Source organism: Mesocricetus auratus, unplaced genomic scaffold (genome assembly GCF_017639785.1).
Source record: "Mesocricetus auratus isolate SY011 unplaced genomic scaffold, BCM_Maur_2.0 Super-Scaffold_100004, whole genome shotgun sequence".
NCBI classification, from domain to species: Eukaryota; Metazoa; Chordata; class Mammalia; order Rodentia; family Cricetidae; genus Mesocricetus; species Mesocricetus auratus.
Window position 1 is genome coordinate 87,991,090 of NW_024429189.1, and position 19,258 is coordinate 88,010,347.

A 19,258-nucleotide genomic window follows, 5' to 3' on the forward strand; every position below is an offset into this window, starting at 1 on the left:
CTGGGTCTCCTACCAAACACAAACAAAGGTAAGCCAGCGCCCAAGGACAAGTAAAAGGAGTGGGCAGGGGACCAAGGAGAATGGCAAATATTCACAGGAAAAACAAGCGCAGCAAGGACAGCTGATGACCGCTAGGAAATAAATGCTCAGAGAAGGAAAGAGGAGGATGCTTACGTCAAGAAGTCCCCCATAACGGAAGACACTGAGTAAGGAGTGAACGTGACTCTCACTGGTGAAATAGAGTCGCGTTCGAACATGGCGGCCTGGGGAGAGCACTCCACGGGAGTACCTGACATAAGAGGTAAATCAGACACCAGTCAGATGACCCTTTTCCCAGTCTCTGAAAACTCCTCCTCCCACCCAAAGACCTCTGTCTTCTCTGTCCCAGATCCTTTCTCTTCTTGGCTCCCCACCTGACTCAGCCATGATTCCCTCAGGGTTCCCAACATCCCTCCCTCCATCCGGTTCCCCTCCCAGCCCTCCCTCACAGGGGATGCAGCTTGTTGACAGACTCATCCTCGTGGGTTCTCTGCAGGTCAAGTAGGATCTTCCTCAGCAGTGGAAGACAGAAGCCCACAGCAATCTCCATTTTCTCCTCTCGACTGATCCCATACTCCTAAGGGTCACAGGTCAGGAAGAAGAGGCTCAGTTAGTCTTGTCCCACATCTGTTTCCCTCAGGTCTAGAGTTTCTTTCCTGTCCATCATATCCCCTCCAAAAGTATCCTCAGTCCATCGTAATGCACAGCCTAACCCTGGGAACTGTAGAAACTCAATTCCCTCTCCAAGCTTCCTTTCTTTCCTTCCCTCTCATTGTTCTCACCCTCCTGGGTCCATTATATGAAACCCACCTGAGGAATGACCACATCAGCCAGAGCTTTTGAGAGATGCAGCAACTCAGCTGTGCCTTGAAGTCCCAGACTCCCATTGTGTTGTACATCATACTTGACACAGTCGTAGATATCAGGGATCTTACTGATGTCATAGCGCCCACTCTTTTGTCGAAAGTCTCGCTCTAGTTTACTCCAGCGCTGCAGCATTAGCTCTAGTGTCTCACTGTGGTAGAGTTGCAGGTCTGAGAAGAAGGCAGACTGTCAAAAGGGGCCTGATTTGACTTCCACCGGAAGACCCTGACAACTCTGGAGTAGACTCAAGAGGGATCAGGAGTTCCTGAGGAATGTATCCATGCCTGGGACTTTGGAGGCCAGACAGTAGTATTCACACCCACCTACAGAGCTAGGGTCCTGCATCCGTTCCCGAATCTGGTGAGTAAGATTTTCAATCAGGGAAAACACCTGATCGCAGACTTTCACAGGATTCTGGATTACAGACATGGAGTTGAGCAGAGAAGTGCTTCCAGTCGGAGCCAGCTGTGAGGAACAGAGTGCAGAAAAGGAGACTGGGCTTAGGCAACTCCCCAGACTCTGGCTTACTACAAAGAGACCAGCTTCAATACAGATCTGCCTGCTGGTTCACTTCAGGAGGTTCTTACGTTCCTGGGCATCCAGGCAGTTCAGGCCTTTCAGATGAGGACACTGCTCCAATAAATAAATGATCATCCATGAGGGGCCCACCTTAAAAGTTTCAGAGTTCAGAGAAACTAAAGTATACTTACACTTTACTTGGGGACTATAAAATACACATGGAAAATGCTGGAGAATAAAGAATAAATTCCTTACAGTCTCTGTGAAATGTTCTGATGAGAACTAGAGAGGCCTATCTCGCACTGAATTACAGTATCAGTGTCACTTCTAATTAGGTTTCAGCTCAAGGTTTTTCATTTGTTTGTTTGGTTTTTTTGGATTTATTTATTTATTACATATACAGTGTTCTGCCCACATGCCAGAAGAGGGCACCAGACTGAATTGTAGATGGTTGTGAGCTACAATGTGTTTGCTGTGAATTGAACTCAGGACCTCTGGAAGAGCAGTCAGTGCTCTTAACCTCTGAGCCATCTCTCCAGCTGTGTTTGGTTTGTTTTTGAGTTAAGGTCTTCCTATGTAGCCTTGGCTGGCCTCAAGCTCACAGAGATCCGTCTTACCTCTGCATCCTGAGTGCTGGGATTTGTGTTCTCCATTACACCTGGCTTCCAGTTCAAACCCTTAAGACAGTTACCATCAGTACAAAATGAGGAATGCTGGAGCGATGGCTCAGTAGTTAAGAGCACTTACTGCTTTTGCAGAGGGTCAGAGTCTGGTTCCCAGCACCCACATTGGGTGGCTCATAGCTACTTATACCTCCAGTTCCAGGAGCCCTAACACCCTCTTCTAGGCTCCATAGGCACCTAGACTCAAGTGCACAAGCCACACACAGGTACGCATGCACATATAAACTCAAAAATAAAATATTAAAAGAAATAAATAATAATAAATGCAGGTGGAATAGAGTTCCAGCGAAGGCCTCATAAGTTTCATTTTTACTAGCAGAAGGAGGCATAAAGAGAGGGAGAGGACCCTGGATTTTCTGTTTGGCAGTGAATACTAGGTGGGAAAATAAGGGAACAAGTGTGCCCTTTAGTAAGTCACTCAAGAACCTACCAGAGGGACCAGAGAAATGGCTCCACTGTTGAGAATGAGTCTGCTCTTCTAGAGGACCTGAGTTTGGTTCCCAGCACCCACATGGCAGCTCACAATTGTCTGTAACTCCAATTTCAGGGGATCTGATGCCCTTTTTTGATCTTTAGTGGCATTGCACAAATGTGGTATTCATATATACATGAAGGTAAAACAAACATTCACATAAAAATTTTTAAAATACACACTTAAAAAAAAAAAGAAAGAAAGAACCTGAGCTGGAGAGATGACTCAATGGTTAAGAGCACAGACTGCTCTTCCAGAGGAACTGGGTTCAATTCCTAGCACCCACATGGTGGCTCACAGCTGTCTATAACTCCAGTTAACTCCAGTTCCAGGGGACTTGACACCCTCATCTAAATATACACAAAATGAAGGCGAAACACCAATGCACATAAAATAAAAATAAACAAAAATGTTAAGAAAAAGAACCTATCAAAATGAAGTGTGGGACAGTTAAAAAAAAAACAATAACAAACTGCTACCTGACCAACTGTGGCCTAGTTACCCAGGAAAAAGAAGATTGCACTGGGCAATGGCAACTGTTGTGACCAACACTACAAGGCAGCATGGACAAGCACTTAGCAGTCAGGCCTTCAGGTTAGACTCCTGGGGTCCAGACTACCTGCATCATCTTGAAAGGGTTGCTGAAGTTCTTTAGAACCCAGGCTTCCTCCTCTGTAAGATGGCAGAGAGGTAGAGCAGTTCTAACAGTTTCCTAGGCGGATTAAAGGTGACTATTAATTCTTTGTCTCTTTCCATGAATCAGGGCTGGCTTTGTAACTGCTTCACCAATATAAAATAACCACCATGTGTTGTGTTAATTGTGAGCCCCTGCTTTAAGACAGCTAAGAAGCTTTACAGTCAGGGGGCAGAGCTAGGGGGTCACTACATGTTCAAAACCAACCTGGGCTCTATAGAAATAACCTGCCTCAAAAAAAAAAAAAAAAAAGGAAGAAAACTTGGGAAGCTTCTGCTTTGGGTGAGTCCTAAGCTTCACCTGAGATGCTAGACCAATCACATGACAAGTTCTTGAGAAGGGAATAGGTCCTGCAGCTACAGGGAGCCAGTCACCCCAGAATTCTAGTTAAATCTCTAGATTCAACTAGATTCCAGCCCCAGTCAACGCTGCACTACGACTTCAGGAGAACACAACTAAGGCCAGCTGAACCCAAGACTGAGACAAGGAACTGATGCCCTAAGTTATAATCCTGAGGCAGTTCTTACATAGATCACTGAAACTGTCCTCCAACCTCAAGACCCAAAGTCAACTGAAACTTAAAACTGAGGGTTGTTGTTTTAGTATTTTAGATTACAGGATTTAAAACAGTGCATAAGTCACATGGCACATGATACCTTTAGCAGGGCCTAAGGCACAATCAACCACATTAATACTAAAAAATATGTAGCATTTACACCAAATGAGATAAATAAGGATTCTAAATAGTCTTGTGATGGGTCTATCAAATGAACCCTGATGCCAGACTTATAAAAATATTTTTAATCTTTGAATTTGTGGATAATGAAAACTGCGGACACTAGTTTTGCTGTAAGGATTAAACAAAATACTGTAGCTAAACATCCTAACACAGTGCCTGGCATATAGTGGCTACTATTATTTAGAGTTTTAGGAATTAGGTGCAGGATAGCTGGGGCAGAGACAAGGAACGTGTTACCTGGTCATAGTCCTCAGGGCCAAAGGGTGCATCCTGCTGCAAAATGTGGTGCAGTCGTGCCTTCACACGGTGCTGACAGCTGCTCAAGGAGTCACTGTCACTGTCCAGCAGCCCGTTCATGTTAGCACTCTTCACCATTTGCACCAAAATGGGTGTGAGCTCCCCTTCTAGAGCCAGGAGGCCCTGGAAGGAAAGCACAAGGTCTATTAGCTTCTCTTCCTGGTCAACATCCCTAGCCTACAAAGTCCCAGATATGGGATGGAGAGAGAGCCTCAAGAGGCCGGCTCTGACCATTCCCAGCTCCTTTTCAGTAGTACAGAATGGAGATGGACACACACTTCTCTGAATTAGCATACCAGCACGTTCCATCTAGTCCTCCCAACTCTGCTTCTTTCCCTAAGGGAACCTGGGGCAGTGGAAGAACCAGAGGGTTTACCTTCGCAAAGGCAGCAGCAGTCATCTGTACTCGGCCCTCATCAGAGGCATAGATCTTGAGGTCATGACGGAAAGTGCTATGGAGACGCAGCAGCCCACAGCCAGGGAAGCCAGCATAGTCACCTGGAGCAAAGGGGAATTCCAAGCATAGACTGTTACAAAGCTGTGTGGGGAACAAATATTAATTATCTCCTTAGTATCCTCACAGGATCTGTTCCTTCAATCACCTCTCCCCATCCAACTCTAATGATCTTATCCCAGTCTTTCTAGGTATTTACTCTCCAACACTCACCCTGGCCTCCAGGGTACATGCAGCGAAAAGCTCGACCCAGCTCCTCGGCCTGAACTCGGCCATCAGGAGTCAGCTCTCCACCCCACTTCAGCACCAGCAAGAGAGATGGTGTCAGGGTTTCTCTCGGCAGATCTGAGGGAAGAAGGCACAGTGGACAGGCCTTATCCAAGGTTTATGATGGGAACACATAAACGTCAGGGTTCCTGACAAGAACATAGGTAATTACAGGTAGAGACCATGCACAAGGTTGAGAGATCTGAAAGCTGGATATGGTGTCACCACGCCTCTAATACTAGCTCTTAGAAAACTGAGGCAGAAGAATGGCTGGGAATCTGAGGTCAGCCTGGGTTACATAGCAAGACTCTATCTCAAATAAATAAATAAATAAGCAAACAAACAAACAAATAAGTAAATAAAAGGTCAGAGAGATGACTCAGCTGGTAAAGGCATTTGCCACCAAGCCTAAGCACCCAACTTCCATCCCCAGAACCAACAGGGTAGAAAGAAGGAACTGATCCCCACAGTTGTCCTCTGAGTTCCACAACTGTTCTATGGCATGTGTGCCCCACCCCCACTAAATAAATAAATATAATTTTTTAAATGTTAAAGAGGAAAAGGAGGATGAGGAGGAAGAAGAGAGCTGCTCACCTTGGCCCTCATTCGAAGCTTTCACTCCGTGGGGGTAGTAAGTCAACTGCACCTTCCGATTGATACCTGAGAAGTGACCATACCTGAGGGGAACAGGCACAGGTTACTTCCTGCCCTGCACCTCCCTTAGAAGCTCCCTGCTGCTGTCCCTCTCTCACATCTCCAGCACGGACTTCAGCTGCTCCAGTTTCCCCGTCTTCTCCTCAATCTCAACGCCTGGCTCTTTCTCCAGCTCAGCCAACAGCAGCCTCGTAATGTCCAGCACCTCCTAGAGACCACAGGGAACCGTGTAGTCCTTCCTTCTGTCCATTTCACCCTTCTGTCCACCCCTTCTCATTCCCACCCTGGCTCTCCTTCTTCTTAGACTAGGACTCCCATCCAGATTCACCACCTTACCTGGAGCTGCTCAGGTCGCTTAAGTTTTAATTTTCCCGTCTTGTATCCACCATGCTTTTCAAATAGAGCAAAAAACCTGAAGAAGTAAAATGTAAGAAAAAAATCAGACCTCCTGGGAACTGTGCTCTACCCATACCCCTTGAGAAGAACTCTCCATCAGAATTAGGACACTGCTCCTACCTCGGGTGCGTCACCTCCATCTTCATCTTCTGCTTTGGGGTTCGATCTCCATGACGGATAATGGCAATGACACAGCGGAGTTCCATCCTAAGATTGGGAGTGTCCTCAGAGCCATTCTCCCACCCCAGACCTCAACTTACCTCCTACCATCACATTCTACTTGAGACATCAAAGAACAAAGGTGTCTGAGATTAGACACGCTGGAGGAGTTACAGCGACTGTAACTAGTAAAGGTCGGGTGCTTCTAGTCAGACAGCATGGGGTCAGGAAAGGAATCCCAGATTCTACGCAGGTCACTACAGACTTTTAGCATCTGCTTACATGGTGCCAGAAGTGGTAGGGACAATGGGGATGTCCTCAGCTTCTGTGGGGATGGACCATGGTATCTGGAACTGTGGGGCAAGCTCCCGCATAATGGTGTTCCTAGGAGGCAAACGGAACAAAGCTGAGGGAAAATAAATGAACAATTGTATGACAGAAGGTCATAACAAATATGCAGTCATGTAGCAGAAGAAAGCATTAATATAAGGCCTGAAACATCCAAACAAATAACCCCTTAAAAAAAGAGGCCACTGAGATGACTCAGCTGTTAAAGGCATTTGCCACCAAGCCTAACACATTGGCAGAAACAAATGCATGGCCGTGATAAGACAGTGAAGGCTAGTATTCCCTCTGGGTGTGGGGAAAGGATTTAACCTCAGCACTATACAGAAATTTTAACTATACTACTTTCTTTATTTTGTTTTCAGACAGGGTCTCATGTAGCCCAAGCTGGCCTCCAGACCACTAGGCTAGCCTCGAACTGATCACCTAATCCTACTAGTCTACCAAACCTACCTTCCACAATCCCAATGTTGGGATTACAGACATACACAACCAGGTTTAACTCATATATTCTTATACTTTTTAAAGCTTATTTTACTTTATGAATGTTTATTCTGCATGTATCTGCACACACATGTGTGTTTAGCAACCACCGAGGTCTGAAGAAGGCAATGGTCCCCTAGAACTGGAATTACGTATGGTTGTGAGCCTCTATGTGGGTGATGGAAACTTAAGCCAGGTCCTTTGCAAGAACAACAGTGCTCTTGACCACTGAGTCTTTTCTCTAGGCCTTCTTTCATTTTCTTATACATGTGTGAAAAAATATTTTTTTGAGACAGAGTCTCACTATGTATCCCTAGCTGGGCTGGAACTCATTATATAGAGCAGGCTGACCTTGAACTCAAGAGATCCTCCTGCCTCTGGCTCTCAAATGCTGGGATTATAGATGTGTGTTACCATATCCACCTTGAAATTTTTTTAATTAACTAAGTGATTAATTGTGTGTGTGATGTACATATGTGGGCATCGGTGTATGTGTGTATGTGTATAATGTATGTGTGTGGGCATGGTGTGTGTGTAAGATGCATATGTGTTTGTGTGTGGGTGTGATGTATATGTGTGGGCATAGGTGTATGTGTGTGTGATATATGTGTGAGCATGTTTGTGTGTGATATGTATGTGTGAGCATAGGTGTGTGTATGATGTATATGTGTGGACATGGGGGTGTATATATATAAGATGTATATGTATGAGCATGTGTATGTATGGTGTGTATGTGTTTGTGTGTGTGTGATGTATATGTATAGGCATGGGCATGTGGCAGTCAAGGGACAACTTTCAGCAGTCAGTTCTCTCCAACTTTTACATGGGTTCCAGGAACTGTACTCAGTTATCAAGTTTGCAGAGCAAGCTCTTTTACCATCTAAACCATATCTCAAGCCCTCAAATATTCTGTTTTAGACAGAGTCTCACACTGTAGCCCTGGCTGGTCTCGAACTTACAGAGATCTCTTACCTCTGCCTCCCATGCACCAGAATTAAAGGATGGGCAATCACACCCAGCTTTCACATATTCTTAATAGTATATTTTTTTTCTCGTGTATCCCAGGCTGGCCTCTTGTAGTGGATGACCTCAAAGTTCTATTTTGTATGTGTGTAGGTGGGTAAGTGGGGTTATACTATATTCATGTGTACAGGTGTATATATCAGTCTATGTGAGCCTGTGAAGGTCAGAGGTCAAAGTCAGGTGTCTTCCTCGTGTTTTAAGATGGGCTCTCTCATTGGTTGACCTGGAGCTTACCAATCATCTAGACTGGCTGGCCAGTGAGCGCTTAGGATTATCTTGTTTCTGTCTATGTTGGGATTACAGGCTACTCCTGACTTTTGACATGGGTGCTAGGGATCTAAACTTGGGTCTTCATGCTTGCACAGTTGCTGTGGAATAATCCCTGTGTACACTGAAAATGTGTTGTTCTCGTTGTTAATACAAAGTTGATTGGCTGATAGGTAGGATTTTAGAGGCAGAGAGAATGCTGGGAAGAAGGGCAGAGCCTCAGCAGTCACCCTGAGACAAAGAGCGAGTGGGATGGGAAGTATGTCCATGAGGTAAATGAGTCTCAGGGCAGCACAGAGGTTAATAGAAATGGGTTAATGTAAGCTATAAGAGCTAGCTAATAACAAGCCTGAGCTATCAGCTGAGTATATTAAGTCTTGTGTGGTTATCTCGGAACGGCTGCAGGGGACAGGGAAAACTCCATCTACATACAGTAAGCACTTTACTGACTGAGCCATGTTCTCAACCTTAAATTTAAATGTCTGATTCTTCCCCTGCACCCGCACTGCCTTCACCTCCCAAATGCTGGTATGTACCACCACGGTTTTTATGAGGGGCTGGGGATTGAACCCAGGGCTTCAGGTAACCATTCTACTACATCTCCAGATTCTTCCAGACAGGGTCTTGCTATGTAGCATAGGCTTGCCTCAGACTTGAAATTCTCAGTCTCTTGTACATGAAATTAGATGTGTGTACCATCATGCCTGGCCTTAATAGTATTTATTTATCTATTTGTTGTTTTTGTTTGTTTTCAAGACAGGGTTTCTCTGTGTAGCTATGGCTGTCCTGGAACTCACCATGTAGGATGGCATAGAGCTCACAGACATACCTCTGCCTCTGCATCCTGAGTGCAGAGATTGAAGGAATGTGCCACCACACCCAGACCAACTCTTAATTGTGTGTTTTTTTTCATTAATTATTGTGTGCATAAGTGTGCATGATGTGTTTGTGGGTATGTATGCTATGGCATGTGTGTGGAGGGCAGAAAACAAAATTGTGGGGTTGGTTCTCTCTTCCCACCTTTACATAGGTTCCAGGGATCAAATTCACACAGCATACATACTCTTTATCCTCTGAGCCATCTTGCTGGCCCTCAACAATGTTTTTGTTTGTTTGTTTTTTGAGACAGGTCTCTCACTATGTAGCTCTGACTGACCTGGAGTTCACAGAGATGCAATTGCCTCTGGCTCCTGAGTGCTGGGATTAAGGTATGTACCGCCACATCTGGCCTAATGGTGTATTTCTTAGGCGGACCGTGTTTGGCTAGAACTACCATACCCATGGGTGCTCCCTATATTCACCATTCCTCATGTGTTTTAATGGTTTAGGTATTATATGCTATTTTAAAGGCAAAATCAAAGTATTAGCACATCCAGTGAACTAAATATAGTTATTTACACATGGGAGAGAAAGACAATCTGTGTTAGCTAAAACTGTTAATAGCAATCATCTCTGAGGAATGCAGTACTGAGGCAGCAGGGGACTGAGAAGTTCCTTCTTTTTTTTTTTAACTTCTGAATCATTTTTAAAATAGTTAAAATAAAGCAAAAGCTTTATTTATTTGTTTTATTTATTGGCACAGACTCATGTATCCCAGGATAGTTTCAAACTGTTTCCACCTCCCAAGTGCTGGGGTAACAGGCACAGGTCATCACACCCAGTTTAGGAAGAGAAATCTCCTGGGCCCTCTTCCCAGTACCCCAGCCCTCTGTGTCTCTTACCCCAGAATCTTGGCACAATCATCGTAATATTTCATTGAGTTCTTGACAAAGCTAAAGCCATTGACGTCACACACAAAGGAGTGACCGTTGGCACGAAGAAGGTCAAACCCACAAACTGTTTGCTGCAAAAACAAAAAGGCAAGATGAATCAGAGACAGCTCCCAGGCCCCACCCCTGTTTCTTTCCTTCATCCCACAGCCCCATGAGCCCACTATACCTTAAAAGCTACGCAGACCTTCCTGGCCACCAGCTTTTCCATGGCGGTTAACATGACTGGATAGCGAACCTCTTTGCCCTCACTGTCTCGTTCAACCTTCCCATCCAAAGCTGGAGACTTTCTAGCTTCAGCATGGGCATAATCTGGCCCCACTGTGTACACCTGCAGGTACATAGCATCACTGAGTATGCCCACAGCTCACCCTGTATGTGAGAAGGCAATATGAGCAGTAGGTCTGTAGACTATTTCAGAACAAAAAAAACAAACTCTGCACAGCCAAGGGTGGTGGCACCCGCCTTTAATCCCAGCACTCAGGAGGCAGAGGCAGGACTTCATGAGTTCAATGACAACCTGGTCTAGACAGTAAGTCCCAGGTCAGCCAGAGCTACATAGTAAGACCCTGTCTTAAAACAAAAACAAGACAAACAAAAACCTCTCCAAACATGAAGAATACAAAGACTGGGCTCATGGGATGGCTCAGCAGGTAGACATTGGCTGACAAGTCTGATCTCTGGGACTCATATGGATGAAGGAGAGAAGTGACTCCCCCAAGCTGTCCTCTGACTCCAATGCATGCTATGGTGCACACACACACACACACACACATGCACACACACGCACATGCACACACGCACACAAATAAATGTAAGACAATTTTAAAAAATGACTACAGAGACTGATATTTTTGGTACTGAGCCTTATTTCAGTGATACAAAGGTTTCTCCATAGCATTCTGCACTATTGTCTAGTCCTTATCAAATAATAATTTACCAGTGTTTTAAATTTACTATGGCACCTTGTTCTCGCTCTGATGGTGAAAGTGAGAACATCTACATCTCACTTGTTATCTTCACTTGAATGTGAAAGTCAGTTGAAATCATGTTTTTTCTAAGATCCTATCCACATATACTACCACTTGTTTCCCAAGCACCTCGTTCCTACCCAGATGTTTATAACATTTTAAATCTCTGTATCCACCATAACCTTAACATCTGTGCCATCTGTTGGCATAAACTCCTCATAGATGTATGATCCTGTCTTCCGGACGCTGCTCTCAGGAGAGTAAACACTGCTCCGGCTGCCAATCTTCAGGAGGAAAGGAAAGAGAAACAACATTGCTTCAATCTCCAGGCTTTGTCCTCAAATCACCTCTCCATTCCCAACAACCACACTGCCTTCTACTCGCTGACCTCCCAGATGTCTCCTGTACCTTTCGGAAGAGGCGCTGGCTTCCTCCTCCGGCGGAGCTGGGGTAGTAGATGTAAACGTTGTGGTCCTCTGCACTCACTGGCTTCTCCACAAAGGGCTTGGGAAAGACCGCTCCATTGACCTCCACCTGGTCTTCACCTTCTATCAAGTTGCACTCTGAAAGATGGGTGTGTGATCATTCTTATGGCCTAAGGTTGGAGAGTATTTCCAACTCCTATTTCCCTAGGGTTTTAATCTATACAACCTTTCAAATTTTATGACCATGTCCTATAACAGATATGGCAATTCTCATATATGGCATTTAGATATCATAATATCTATATAAAAGTTCAAAGGCTGTCTAAAGACCCATAACTCTACCTATAATCCAACAGTCAAAGGCCCACACAGATATGTGTAAAGGAGGTGTTTAACGGACAAATATCTGGCTAAATCATGTAAATCAAGGCAGGGAATGACCAGACACAGTCGGTTACTCACCCTCAGGACAGGCGGGGTCACGGTTGAGCACAGCATATCTTGGTAGATCAATGCCCTCCTCCTGCAGGATCCGGTACACCTCCCTCCTGTCACCCCCAAATAAATTAGCCAGGTAGGAAAGGTGGGGATAACAAAGGGATAAAGACAGGAATTTTATTTGCATAGGGAACCATAAATCAATACAATATGGTACAAAAAATGAAGCATGTTTGTTTGACTCTGCCCATCCCAGGATAGGCTTCCTAAAATGGGCATTTCAGGGTCACCCTCCCCTCTGGTCCATAGGAAGCTATACCTATCTTGGATGTAATACTGCATGGCCAGGTCATTGATAAGGAAGGGGTTTCGAAGTTTGGAGTAAGCAACAGCTTTATCCAGAGGAAAGCCTGTGGTGGAGAAAGAAATGGAGAGACCAAAAAAAGTAAAAGAGGCACAGTGTGAGAAACAGCAGGACAGACTGTGACCTGCTAGAGCTAGCACCTGCCATTAATCTCTTCAACACATCTAACCCAGCACTTATCTTCCCAAAACCTCAAGTCCAAGATATTCATCAAGAAAATAAACACAATTGCATGCAGGATCCTCCCAGAGGTCCAACTCTATGGGAGAAGGTAAGTGCCTTTGAGTTGTCTTGTGTGCCTGGAATATGCACCCAGCAAACCCTGAAACAGAGGGCAAACTCCCCTTCACTGTTGCCTTGTGTGTTGAGAAGCTGACATCCTCTTATTAGTGGTATAATAAGAATTCCATCCCCAAACCAGCATCCCCACCGCCATCCTTCCTTCCCAGACCCTAACCTTTGGAGTGGAAAGAAATGAGACAGTGGCAGGAGGGCCAGTTCTCCACAGGTTCATTGAGGATCACGTCTTCTCCCAGGATGACAACTGTCAGGTAGTCAAACCTGCACAGTCGCTCTAGGATTTGGGTCATTGGCTTGGACTTGGATTTCTTGGTCATGGCACAGATGCCAACAATAATTTGAGGTTCTGGAGGCTACAGAGAAAAAGTGGTATCAGGAACTGGAGGTTCCCACATATGTCACTTCCAACACAGTCACATCTTTCTAAGGCAGTTTTTTGCCAGGACTTTGGACCTAAGGGATAAAGGATGCCTACTACAGAAGAAAGCCTGTAGGAAAAGTGCTTCTTCAAAAGAAGCAGTGACCATAAGACAACAGGAGGAGGACTTTTGAGCAGGAGTTTCAGAGAGAGGCAACTGACCAATCTCTATTGCCCCTCCCCTAGTCAGGATAGAGCCTGTTTACAACAGTCTGTGCTTGCAAAGAACAGGGGTGTCTCCATCCAGTGGAATATCAATTCTCTAGGGCAGGGGCCCCAACATGAAACTACATTCCTTTCCCTGGACTTACCACTTCATCCTCCTCATCCTCAAGGAGTTCACTGTCGCTCTCTTCCATCCTCATGCCAATTTCACAGGTGCCCAACCCCTCATCTCCAGCTCCGAGGAAGAAGTGGGCTGTAGTGCTCTCGTCCTCATTGGCCGGCAGTGACCACATCCCCGCCGGAACACCCACTCATCCCGCTCTGCAGAAGTGGGTACCCCATCAGCTTAGAATCCAACACCCTTACAGTGGTTAGGGATGGGGTACTGGGAACTAGACAATGAGAGGGAACTACAAGGGTACAAGAGGAAACAGAAACAAAACTATGGAAAGGACCCATAAGAAAGGAAACTGTACTACAGGTTGACATGACTACAGAGAAGTAAGAACAAAGCAAGGACTCTCTTTCCTCCCTGTTTACCCCACCCCAATCAAGAACTGTAAGAGGATCAGGAGATTAAGTCTTACAGTGCTGGCATATCCCTGATTCTGCCAGCAGGAAACAATGTTAACTCCAGGCAGCAAATAGAAGAGGCTGTTCTTCAAGGAAGGCTACTGTTGATTCCTACCAAGAGAAGGTTAGAGTGACATTTATTCAAACTCTGGATTCATTGCACAGTGTTCCCAGCTCTCTCCACCTCTCCTCGATGGCAGAGGGGTGCTGTAACTCCAGAGGTCTGCCCTTAAACTTGCTCAGGAAACCTTTATCGAGGACACCTCCACTCTAAGCATTGTCTCAGCACAGTAACATCTGTGCTTGCCCTTTTCCCCTCGCCACACCACCTTAAAAGTAGATGTCCAAATCCAGAGAATCAGTTCAAGGAAAGAAGTCTGGAGCTAGTTGTGGGTTGAGACTGTAAACAGTCACACAGCAGTTTTCAACCCATTCTCAAACTGCAGTCACAGTTACCCATCAACTGTCCTCCAGTACTACAAGACCAATGCTGGTCTAAGACAAGGTCCTTTATAGGACAGCTACACTGGAAGAGTCCTAACTAAGGCTATATCGGTAAGAATACCTTATGAATTTAGATCAGAGCAAGCCAGCAGTTCCACTTCTGTGTGCAGATGCCTAGAGTTTTAGTGGAAACTAGTGATTTTGCTGTACCAGAGAGATCTGTCAAGGGGCATTCCTGGTTACTAGAACAGGAAAGGTGTGATAGTGGTTTCTAGTAAGCAGAAGACAGGAATACCACGAGAAATTCTAAAATGTATGTGCTATCTCAAGATCTACCCAGCTCAAACTGTTAGCAGCACCAAGGTGGATAGACAGCTGTGGCAAGACTCTCCTACACACTCAAGGGATATTCTTCCCTTCTCTATGTCATTGTTGCCTAGGGGAAAAACTAAGAACAATCCAGATGCCATAAGGAGAATGGTAAACTATGATGTAATATATATATTATTACATATATCTCCAGACTTTAAAAATGAATGAGGACCAGGAAGATGGATCAGATGAAAGCCCCTGCTGCCAAGCCTAACAATCTTAGTTTGAACCCTAGGCCCTACTTGGCGGAGAGAGAGGACTGACTTCCGTAGGTTGTCCTCTGACCTCCTCCACATGTGTGCTGTGGGCCCATTTACATACAGACTAAACATGTAAGTTATATACAACTGTTTTTTACTACAAACTGCCAAGGCAAGCATGGAGCACTCCCATTTGCATAAATAAACACCACATGCTGTTTATGACTGTGTATGCAGTTAGTACAAGTTTGTTGTTGTCATTAAGTATTTCTTTTATATGTATGTGTGTCCTTCCTGCAGGTAACCCTGTACACATGTGTGCTAGGAACGGAACCCAGGTCCTCTGAAAGAACAACAAGGGATCACCAAGCCATCTTTCCAGGCCCCAGTTAGTAACCCTTTAAAAGTAGGTTGAATCTGGGTATAATGGTGCCCACCTCCAGTACCTGAACTGGGGAGGCAGAAGCAGGGAGATCCTTGTGAGTTCAAGACTGTCCTGGTCTACATTGTGAGTTCCAGGCCAGCTAAGGTTACACAATGAGACCCATCCCTCAAAATAAACAAAATACATACTTTTAAAAACTGAAAAGACACCAAATCTGTAACAGAAATTACGTTTGAAGACAAAAGAGGATGGTGCTAAGAGTTTCCAATGATACCTATACAACCTTGCCTATAAATATATGTCTGTTTTCAAAACTCAAAAAGATCAGAAGGCTAATATTTGCTAATCATAAATTGTAAGGGTATGAACAACTATAGTTATTTTCCAAAAATAAAACGAAGTCACTCAACAGACATTTTCCATGTTCCATAGAAGTTCTCAGAAACATTGCCAACCCTAATGAAGCCAAGAACTCCTTGATAAACTAATTAACTTACTCTTACAGAATTTTAAAGTCTTCAGTAATTCCTCTCTCCATTTTAACTTATAATTCTTCCATTACAACTAGGGTTGCAGCATTGATTAGAAAATTATAGATGACCTTTATATATCATCTGATGCCTCTATTGCTCAACCACAAGACAGAACATTCTTCTGCTCGATGTCTCCAGCTATGCACTACAGTTTGCACAGGAACTCCTCCTGACTGACAGACCATTCCTTTGAATTCCCTTTTAGTGACCTAACTGTGGCATTCCCAAAGATATCTCACAACTTCCCCAGTTAGAATTTCATCACACTCTTTATGCCTTTTCTGAAATAGATTTCCCTGTGTCTAAGATTTCCCTTTCCTGAACTATTCCCTGTTTTTTTTTTTTTATTTTTAAACAACATCCCAGCCATGTTCTTGGAATTCTACTACAGCCCTGTGATGGGAGATAATAGGATGGAGAAGTCTGTTCACAAACATGGACTGAAGGGAGATGAAGGTCCAAATTCATAGTTAACAAAGCAAAAATAGAAGCCTGGCAGGAATAGCTACAACAAAGCCAGGGTTTATTTGAATGTGCTTCTGGGAGAGGCTGGGGTTTTAATGTGGTGTTCCCAAAACCACTTCGTAGTTTTCTGTGCTCTTTCCCCGTCATCTTCTCCCCAAACTTTGTTGCATAAGAAAACGGCAGATTCTACTCTGGGCTAAAGGGCAGTCTTACCATGGAAGGAAGAGAGGGAAGGGGTCAGAGGAAACAAGGAGGCAATCTTGGGAGCACCTATGCTAAATTAAATCTGTAACTTCTTTAACTCCTAGAGTTGAGGGCAGTTTACATGGACCTCTGATTTCTTGACATCACCTTGCATTTGATAGAGGCTCCAACAGTAGTAAAGGAAATCAACAAGGAAACTCCTCACACCACCACCAATATTGGATTTTCCCACCTTCGAAAGTGAGCCCTCTCTATTCCCTCCCCCCGAAAGCCCCCCTATTCGTTTGAGGCAACGTCTCCTGTAGCTCAGACTGGCCTTAAACTCATGGAACTCCTGAGTCTCTCAAGTGTTGGGATTACAGGCGTGGGCCACTCTGCCTGCTTCCCACTTCCTTCCTAAAGCAAGTTTAATGTTTCTGACATATTCCTTATTCTGACACTAGTCAACCATCTGCTGCCCGTTCTCAGTGTCAGCTAACTCATCCTGCCTTCTCTCCGACTTCTGATAAAGGCTCTTCACTGATTTCCCTAGCCTTACTCCCACACTGACTGCCGCATCCCAGTCCCAACCACGGGTCAATTAATGCAACCAATCCAGGCAATTTTCCCACTCAGTAACTCCCAGAAGTAAACAACACTTCAAACCTGCACATGAGTCATTACACTTGCTAACACTTTTTTTTTCTTTTCAGACAGACTCTATGTAGCCCAGGATAGACTTGAACTCAGCTTCCGCCTGCCTCAGTCTCCAGGGTACACTGATTAGCATCTTTCCGTTAATGATGAGCATTTAATGATCCCCCTACAGGATCCCCCTTAACAAAAGCGTCCTTGCTCACACCTAGCCCTCTCCACAGAAACGCATTCCTCAGCAGACCCTGTCCCCCGGTCAGCGAGTCCCTTCCTTCACTCCGCCAGCATCCAGTGCCGGCTGGTCCTCCCTTCCCTAGGCTTCTCGCGCACGACCCTCTACCTCGGTCCCCTCCCCTGCAACCCAGCTCCGCCCCTCCTCCCAGCCCTGTCCCTGAAAGCCTTCCACCTCCCGGGGTCCCCTAATTCTTCCCGCAAACCCCTCCACACCAGTCTCTTCTCCCACTGACCCGCTCGGCCGTCCTCTCTCTCTCGGCGTCAGGTCACGAATCCCGCCCTCCCATCCTGACTGCACTCGCCTCTGCCCGCCCCCTCCGTCCCCGCCTCGCTCTCCCTACGCTGACATTGAGGCCTCCCGGCTGCACCTCCCTCCTAAGCTGTTCCCACCCGGGACTACCCACGGCCCCGGGCGCAAGCTGAGCCCCTCGCCGAGCCCACCCTCCCCGATACCGCCCCCAGCCCCAGCCACTCCCCCACCGCCCTCGGCCCGCACTCACCCGCCTCCCTCCGCTCGCGCAGCCGAACCTGCAGGCAGCGACACCTGACAGCGGCCCAATCAAAGCGCGACTTCTTTGCGGTCCCGCCAATCCGCAGAGGGCGCGCACCGGCAGCAGTCAGGCTGCGTTGGCCGGAGCTTCAGGGTGGAGGAGGGTGGCTCCTAGTGGCTGCCTACGGAAATGCAACCTGATGCTCCTCTGCCTCTTGATTTCCTACTGCGTCGCCAGTCCCCATCCTAGACCGCGAGGCTAAACCAGTGAGACCAATGGAAAGAAGACATGAGATAAACGAAGGCGCAAAGTTTGTGACATTGCAGCTCCCTGAGGGCAAAACCGAGTTGTTGTTGGTTTGTTTTGTTTTTTTTTTTCCTGTAAAGCAAATCCAGGACGGATATAGATAGACATTGGGCGAGAAGGTGGAAAGAGAGGAGGTAGGACGCTGGAGACAAACAGAAGCAGATGGGGAAAGTTAATGGGAGGAAAAAAGAGACTGATTTGTGAAAGAGAAGAAAACGGTGGACATGGAAAACTGAGCAAACTGATGTCTGTTTCCACACTCTGCTTCTTCTCTGTTCTCCAGTCCTGGAATCTGAAAAGCCGGGCACGCACCCTGCTCTTAACTGTGTAGCTTTGGGGAAGTTACTTTAACTTCCTGGAGCCTCCATCGTGTTTATTTGTAAGGATGAAACCAAACACCTAATTTGCACAGTGCTGCTACTTGGGAAAAGCAATCTATGGGGAAAGAGATTTATTTTGGCTCAGGGTTTCAGAAATTTTGCTCCTTAGTTCCGTGGTTTTGGCCATGAGGAGAGGCAGAACATAACTGTGGCTGGGTGAAGATGTTTGCTTGTTGGCTAGTAGAAAGCAGAGGCAGGAAGGGGCAGAGGACAAGATGCCTTGTCTGAGGAGACCACAGACACATACTCTCTCCAGCTAGGCCCTACATCCTCCCTTTCACCATGTTCCAATAATGTCATCAGTATGAATCCATCAAGGGGTAAATCCATTGATTAGATCAGAGCCTTCAGAATCCAATCACTTCACAAAAGTCCATCCACTGGTAATCAACCTCCAGTCCATGAGCCTGTAAAGGACATGTCTTATCTAAACAGAACAGATATGCTCATATGAAAGCATTTTCTCGTGTGTATATTATTGTTGTCCTTGAATCTTCATTTATGCTTCCCTGGTCAAGAGTTTGAAATTCCCCATTTGTTCTCTGTAATTTTGGGGACCTTACAATTTTCCTAGTTAGGTGCCTTAGTTTACTGATGAACACACCCTACCCCCACTCCCCCATCCCATCCCACCCCACCCCAAGCAGGCCTCCTGAATGGATAGAGATGATTCTAAGAACATGGTCTACAAATAAACGATGATAGTTAATGCTCAGACTCATACCTCCTCTACAACTCCAACCAGTAGAGCAAGTATTTACAGCATTTCCCAAGTGTAAAACTTCTCCAATGATTCCATGGAAAATAGACTCTGATCCTGGTCATGTGAAATA

The 19,258-nt window shown here is 45.6% G+C and overlaps 1 protein-coding gene across 17 annotated transcripts in view; it reads right to left on the bottom strand.

Annotated features, from left to right (window-relative positions):
* The window catches only part of Ppip5k1 (diphosphoinositol pentakisphosphate kinase 1), a 42,037-nt gene extending 24,153 nt beyond the window's left edge, over positions 1 to 17,884 (bottom strand). For 6 of the 17 annotated variants that reach the window (XM_021226271.2, XM_013112339.2, XM_013112338.2 and 3 more), the window contains exons 1-23: positions 17,749 to 17,882; positions 13,793 to 13,889; positions 13,352 to 13,526; positions 12,780 to 12,975; positions 12,278 to 12,368; positions 11,983 to 12,068; positions 11,504 to 11,658; positions 11,278 to 11,379; positions 10,294 to 10,455; positions 10,077 to 10,198; positions 6,520 to 6,621; positions 6,199 to 6,285; positions 6,019 to 6,094; positions 5,781 to 5,890; positions 5,623 to 5,705; positions 4,975 to 5,106; positions 4,684 to 4,805; positions 4,248 to 4,430; positions 1,227 to 1,368; positions 850 to 1,073; positions 489 to 616; positions 175 to 289; positions 1 to 9 (exon numbers count right to left, since the gene is read on the bottom strand). The exon at positions 1 to 9 is cut by the window's left edge and continues 99 nt beyond it. In XM_021226271.2, coding sequence (XP_021081930.1) covers positions 1 to 9; positions 175 to 289; positions 489 to 616; positions 850 to 1,073; positions 1,227 to 1,368; positions 4,248 to 4,430; positions 4,684 to 4,805; positions 4,975 to 5,106; positions 5,623 to 5,705; positions 5,781 to 5,890; positions 6,019 to 6,094; positions 6,199 to 6,285; positions 6,520 to 6,621; positions 10,077 to 10,198; positions 10,294 to 10,455; positions 11,278 to 11,379; positions 11,504 to 11,658; positions 11,983 to 12,068; positions 12,278 to 12,368; positions 12,780 to 12,975; positions 13,352 to 13,498 — 2,574 coding nt within the window. In that variant the 5' untranslated portion in view covers positions 13,499 to 13,526; positions 13,793 to 13,889; positions 17,749 to 17,882. Of the gene's footprint in view, positions 10 to 174; positions 290 to 488; positions 617 to 849; positions 1,074 to 1,226; positions 1,369 to 4,247; positions 4,431 to 4,683; positions 4,806 to 4,974; positions 5,107 to 5,622; positions 5,706 to 5,780; positions 5,891 to 6,018; positions 6,095 to 6,198; positions 6,286 to 6,519; positions 6,622 to 10,076; positions 10,199 to 10,293; positions 10,497 to 11,277; positions 11,382 to 11,503; positions 11,659 to 11,982; positions 12,069 to 12,277; positions 12,369 to 12,779; positions 12,976 to 13,351; positions 13,527 to 13,792; positions 13,890 to 17,481; positions 17,581 to 17,748 lie in introns of those variants that run through there. The other 11 variants (XM_021226269.2, XM_013112336.2, XM_013112333.2 and 8 more) reach the window with 6 other exon arrangements.
* Positions 17,885 to 19,258: the final 1,374 nt, after the last annotated feature.